Genomic DNA, 6,911 nt, shown 5'->3' with positions numbered 1-6,911 from the left:
TTTGAGATGACGTGTTTATACAATATTTTCTAATAAATGTTTTATGAATTAATTAATCAAAAATGAAATTTTTGGGCTTGAATTTTGGGATGTTACACAAAGGGACCCAACAACCAACTTAATCCATTAAGACCTAACATAATCCAACTAGAGTATGCATGGACCATTTCTAAACATCAAGCAAGCCTTGTTTTGAACTAGAAACATCAAAAGAGGCAAGATCTATCACTCCAAGCTCTTGGAGTGGCTCAAACTCACAAGGAGAACTTAATACACCATAAAAACCCTTAATCTTGCCCTAAACTCAAACTTGCACAATAAGAAGTCAAGATGAGAACTTTATACCTTGATTGAGCTGGAAATGAAGCAAAAAGTCTGGATTTAAACGTCCTCCTTTGAACCACAAGCTAACACCAAACACCCTTTTCTTGGGAATGAGCAAGAACACACCAAAAAGCACACTTAGATCTCGCAAACACTCAAATGAGATTAGGGTTTCCTAAACGAGGCTAAAAGACAATGGTGGCTGAGAATGAAAGAGCCTTGAGCTCATAAAGATGATTAAATAGTGCCCAAACCCTAAAAATTAGGGTTTGGCACTCTGATCATTTCGCTGGGCGTACCCCCAACTTACGCTGGGCGTACTCACCCATGCACGTGCTTTCTTCCATGCACGCATGGGACTGAAACGCAAGCCTTTTCCAATAAGGACCATTTCTGCCAAAATCTTCAAAATGCCATAACTTCCTCATCTTAGGTCTGTTTCCAACGAATCGTATATCCACGGAAAGGTGGCGAGAAGCCCTACGCTTCTAACAACACACCCAAGACTTAAAACCCCCCGAACAAAACCCAAAATCCATAAAAGACCGAGTTATCAAATTACGATTATACTCTTGGCCTCCGAAGACACAATCGAACACTTGGATCACTTAAACCATAACACCCACACCCAAGAAGGTCCAAATTCTTTCTTTCCCAATGCCCTTCAACAAATAAGCTCATGATTAGTTACCGAGAAATAGATACGACCTGTAACATAAAAACTCATGGTTGCTTACCAGGATGACCATATGCAACCATGATGGGTTTAGCACTCCTGATGGCAGTGTTAGATACTCGATTCTACAAAGAAAAATCGACATATTAACATGCTTGGCAAATGAGGCCGCATCTAAAACCATAAAATCGTGGTTCAAAGAATAAAATTTTATAGAGAGAAATGGAATGGAGGATTACTGTGGTGGCGTTTAATAAATTGATCGTGATATTGAGAAAATGAATCATATCTTCATCACCATCGAGACCCAAAATTACCATTATTTCCATTGAGGGTACATTATTTTAACAAGAAATCAAATTAGGTCTATGGTAAGAAAAAAAGCAACATTCAGAGAAAGAATATTTTAGAAATTTTATCTGAGCCATAAAATCTTTTATTTATTATGTGTTCATATTCCTTGGAACTTTGTAAACGGAGAATATAAGATTCAAGGATTCAAATTTTGAAATTGAAATGACTAGATAAACTGAGTGTGGGTTTTAACGGGGGAATGTCGGAGATAACAACACGTGATTGAGGAATAAAGAAGGAAAGTCATTTAATTGATGGAAGAGTATCGTTTGATTATTTATGAAGCATTAATGTTTAATGTGATTAGTTTCTGAAACGGAAATGTAATATGTGTATTGAATGGTAAACATAAGTTGATTGTACATAGTAGGAGTGATACCTCTTAAAATTCAAAAAACATCTAAAATGCTTCAAAAAGTTTCAAAAAATATCTAAAATGTTTTATATAATAGTAAAGATAATTTTGCTTGAAATAAAACGGTAGTATTAAAAGCTTATTTTTATATAAATGAAAAAGATTTTGATTAGCCCGAAATAATTTATTCCGTTGGAAAGGAAACTATTTAAGAAATAAATAATAATTTTTACAGAAAAGAAAAGAAACTTAATTCTTTTTATAGCGACAAAGTCAACAAGAAATTGAAGAGCGGGTCCCACCAAATAAAGTAAATAAGTGATATTAGATATCAATGGCAATCCATTTTATGAACTATCCATTCATACACCTACACACCACTTCACCTGCAGCAATCCAACACCAACCACCATGGATCGAAACGAAGAAGATATGAAATTTGTTGGCTTCTTCGGCATCTTCAAACAATCATTCAAAACAATCTTCTCATGGAAGAAAATCTTCGCGCAAATCACTCTCACCTTAATCCTACCTCTCACAATCGTCTTCTTAGTTCACAGGGAAATCTCCCATCATTTATTCGGGCAAATCGAGTTCTTGAATATCGACAGCAATTCTCTCCTGCAGATTGAACCTAATGACAACGATAGAAGCCGAACAGGCGCCATGGATTGGCTCTACTACTGGCTATTCACAATCGCCTACTTCATCTTCCTCACCGTCTTCTCCATCCTCTCAACCGCCGCCGTCGTCTTCACCATCGCCTCCATCTACACCGACAGAGAAATCGTTTTCCGAAATGTCATGAAAATCGTTCCGAAGGTCTGGAAACGCCTTTTGGTCACTTTCTTATTCATATACCTGGCGCTCTTCATCTTCGACGTAATCGGTGGGGTGGCTCTGGTTATCTTCGGATCTATCTTTCACAATTCAATTTTTGGTGTAATCCTTTTGCTTATCTTCCTCATCTTATACATTATTGGTCTGTTATACCTGAGCTTTGTTTGTCAACTGGCTAGCGTCGTTACTGTTCTGGAAAACACTCATGGATCTAAAGCCATGAGGAAAGGTAAGGATCTGGCGAATGGGAAGAAGAAAGTGGGAATGGGAATTGCATTCGTGTTGTACGGATTTTTGCTCGGATTACTTATTGTGTATGAGCTGTTCGTGGAATACGGTGGAGAAAATTTGGGATTGGAGATGGTTTGGAGGGTGATGATCGGAATATTATGTGGGCTTTTGCTTTTGATGCTGTTCTTGCTCCTCATCGTGACCCAAACGATGCTTTATCTGGTCTGCAAATCTCATCACCGGGAAGTCATTGACAAGCTTAGTTTGTCGACGTTTTTAGGAGCTTACATGGGGGAGACGGTGGTGTATCCCGCCGCCGGCGAAGAAATCCAGCTTGGAAGACCTCAACATCAACAGGTTTAAAAGGAATTATTTGGTAGTACCTTTTGCATATATTATTGTACTTTAATGGTGTAACAAGGGAACTGGGTCGTAGCAATCAAGCTGTAAAAGTCGTGGCTATCTACTCAGATCTGATTCAGACTTTCTTTCATTAATTGCCTTGCCAAAAGTTATAAAGGGGTTTTAAAAAAGCAAATTGAGAATGACTTCGGTAACCAAAATTTTTGTTTACATTTAATTAATTAAATATTTTTTTAGATGATAATGGTATCTGAAGTTCTGAACACATTTTTATTAAATGGTCAATCATACATATAAAAAATTACCTAAATTTTAACAAAATAAAGATCAAAATAAAGAGTTCATTATCATTTGGAGTCATTTTTACAAAGATTTATTCAAATAAATATATTCTTCATATTATTCAAATAAATATATTCTTCATGTAGATATGGAAAACAAATCATTTATTCAAATAAGTATATTCTTCATGTAGATATGGAAAACAATAATCAAAGTTTCCTTATGTTTTAATTTGTTTAAGCTTTTAAAAGATAAATAATATTAAAAAAAAAAACATTGATGTTTTATGTGATGATGTATTATTATATTTAAGAAAAATTAAATTGATTCATATTTTATTCTCCGATCTTTTTATGATAATCCATTAATTCTTTTCCATCATTTTGTCTTTTGATTATTACAAGTGTCACAATCTAACAATATAGTAGTAGGAAAAATAAAAAGAATTTGTAGAAAGATATGTTTAAAAAATCTTCAAACAAAATGAAAAAGGCAGTCATTGTAAAGTCATTGCAACTGATATGGAGTATTTGGTGTTTGATGTGGTAATATACCATTTCTTTTCAAATGATGTGGGCTATTTATTACTTGTGGGAGATGTAATTAGAAAAGAAAAAATGAATTAAAAAGTAACTACTTGTGGGAGATGTAATTAGAAAAGAAAAAAATGAATTAAAAAGGTAACGAAGTATTAAAAATGTATAAAAAAGAACATTGTCCTTTTTTTGTATACAAAATACCACTAAAATATATTTTTTGTACACATAATATCAAGGAAGTACATATGTGTTCAAATAAAACCATTGTAGTAACAGGTTACCATAGGTAAACAAAAAAATGACTTAAAAATGTAACGAAGTTTCCAATATGTTAAAAAAATACCATTGTTTTTTCAGTATAAAAATACCTTTGAAGTATATCATTTGTACACAGAATACCAACGAAGTATACATTTTAGTACAAAAAATACCATTGTAGTTTCAAAAATGTTCAAAAAAAATATCATTGTTGTTTTTTCATAGTACTTTTTGTTAAATTCATTGCTCCCGGATTATATGGAATACGATCATCGAAGATTATTCATTGTCATACCAACTCACACCAGTTGTGTACTCTCTTTCATTCCCTCACTCGACCAGTTTTTATTTAAATACGATCATAGAAAAACACATAACTAAGAATCCATCAATTATGATGCAAACGTTCAAAAGTTCCAACGCATATGCTTCTTTCTCTACTTTGACTACAAATCCTCATCAAATCAGCCACATGATGTTGAGCACTAGTCCAGGAGAATAAACGCAACTCCTACTCTCTACATCCATATTTAGGAATTCTCATGACATAATGTCACACTCGTTTCTCATTTGTGTCTGCTTTGTGCCGCAACACTAATGAACGGCTAACCTTGATTTATAATATATGTATCTATATAACGAATATATCTTTTAAATTTTAGGTATATAATGTGATCGGGAAGCAAGAATGCTTAACTAAGATTATTACCCACTTACTTCTCATGTTACCACAAGAACGATCGAGTGAAGGAATGAAAGATACTGCATAACTGTTATGAACTGATATGTAACATCCCGAGAATTCAGGTATTTCTAAATTCATCCCTTGGTTTTTAATGTATGTTATTTTGGCCCTTGGATTGGACGGAAGTAGTCATGGAAAGCCCTAGTGGCAAGTTTGTAATTTTGGGGCTAAGAGGAGTACGCTAAGCGTACATGTGGGTACGCTGAGCGTACTCATGTCTGAAGGAAACCCTAAGTTTTAGGGTTTGTGGGGTATTTAAGCATCCTTATGACTCATTTATCCCCACCTTTTCAGCCCCCAAAGTCTTAGATCTGTTTGGGTATTTAAGCATCCTTATGGCTCATTTAAGCACCCTAGTACACTGGGTGTACTCATCTCATGTTTGGGTATTTTTATGTTTCTTTTTGGTCCCAAATGCTTCATCTTGAGCATGGCATGTCCTGGATGTTTTGAGTCATCCTTTCAGACCCTTGGAGGGGTCCTTAGTCATAAAAATGTGGTCCTAATGGCTAGAAGTGTCCCATGCATTTGGAAAAAGGGTCTTAATGGATTAAGACCTTGTATTAAGAACTTTTGGACGTGTAAAGTCATAAAGTTGGAGATTTTATGACTCTAGCGTGCATTTGGACCACGAATATGTAGTTTGGGTTTAAGTGTTTAAGCCATTAAGCACATAATGAGACTTTTGCATCTGCGACGGTACGCCTCGCGTAGTGGGGAGTACACCCTGCGTACTCGGTCAACCACCCTGATGTGGGTCAATGCGAGGCTCGGTGTACGCCCTGCGTACCGCAGGAGTACTCCCCACGTACGCCGTCTGTTGGATTTTGGAATTTGGGCTTCAAGTTTTGGGCCACCTTTTGGGCTTGAATGCTTGGGCCCTTATTGGACTATCTGAGTATGAGTGTTTTTGGTCAAGTGAAGGGTTGGACCTTAGGATAAGGCCCCAAAAGGAGTTTCGGCCCAATTTGGAAAATTGGGCAAATTATGGGTCTTGAATAATTTTGGGCTTTTTGGATCAAGAATTGGGCCTGGGTCTTGGCCCAATTAGGGAAAGGGTAAAGTGGTAATTTACCCTAAATATGGGTTATTAGTCAAGGATGGTAATCCAATTATTAATTGGATGTTTATTTTGTTGTGATAGTTCGGGGATTTTAGTGAGCCAGCAACTAGAGGTTTTGAGTGCGATTCGTCAGTGTGAGGTGAGTCTTCCTCACTGTACTTGCTGGTCGAAGTCACCAATGTCGGACCTTGGATTGATATCCTGTTATGCATGCTTTTGTACTGTTGAGATCTGCATCCTGGTAGATAGGATGATGTTATGCCATAGTTATCTGTTAGATCGGTATCCTGGTAGATAGATAATGCTATGCTTAGTGATCTGTAAGATCTATTTATTTGTTTGCTGGCTGGTTAATAGTATGTTGGCATTTCAACCCGATGGTTGAGGGGCCTAGGATATTCCAACCCGATGGTTGATTGGACCTATAGTATGTTGTTATTATATATGTGTTATTCGTTGTGTTGGCATTTTGGGGAACTCACTAAGATTTGGGCTTACCGTTTTGAGTTATGTTTCAGGTACCTCAGATGATTGTGGGAAGGCAAAGGCTTGATCGTGCACCTCCTCATGTTGTGTTTTTGTGATTTTTGGGAAAACTCTGATGTTAAACTTGTTTTGAAAACTAAGATGTAACAATTATGATTTTTGGGTTGGTTTGAAAAAAGTTTAAGTTTTATGAAATTTTATCGATGTTACATGGTATGACGGTGCATGATCTCCGGTGACCGTGTTCTAGATAATCCGACAACAACACAGTTAACAAAAAGTGCGGCATTTTTTGAACATTTTGGAAACTTCGTTACGCTTTTAAGTCGTTTTCCATTTACCTGAAGTACCTGGTTACCACAAGATTTTATTTGAACATATATGTATTTCGTTGG

At 36.1% G+C, this 6,911-nt stretch overlaps 1 protein-coding gene across 2 annotated transcripts; it reads left to right on the top strand.

Moving 5' to 3' along the window:
• The first annotated feature begins 2,059 nt into the window (after window positions 1-2,059).
• Window positions 2,060-6,711, top strand: LOC145120726 (uncharacterized). 2 transcript variants are annotated; one of them, XR_013714328.1, is made up of 4 exons: window positions 2,060-3,137; window positions 4,885-5,029; window positions 6,112-6,169; window positions 6,549-6,711. XR_013714328.1 is itself a non-coding variant. In XM_079056528.1 (3 exons), the coding sequence occupies exons 1-2, from the start codon at window positions 2,121-2,123 to the stop codon at window positions 4,990-4,992; spliced, it is 1,125 nt and encodes a 374-aa protein (XP_078912654.1). In that variant the 5' UTR covers window positions 2,060-2,120; the 3' UTR covers window positions 4,993-5,029; window positions 6,549-6,711. The 2 variants fall into 2 exon arrangements, 1 of the variants encoding a protein (XP_078912654.1); XM_079056528.1 differs by lacking the exon at window positions 6,112-6,169.
• Window positions 6,712-6,911: the final 200 nt, after the last annotated feature.

Source organism: Lactuca virosa, chromosome 6 (genome assembly GCF_052849685.1).
Source record: "Lactuca virosa cultivar CGN04683 chromosome 6, Lactuca_virosa_CGN04683_v6, whole genome shotgun sequence".
NCBI classification, from domain to species: Eukaryota; Viridiplantae; Streptophyta; class Magnoliopsida; order Asterales; family Asteraceae; genus Lactuca; species Lactuca virosa.
Note: the sequence above shows the minus strand (reverse complement) of the source record. Positions and strands in the feature narration are given on the sequence as shown.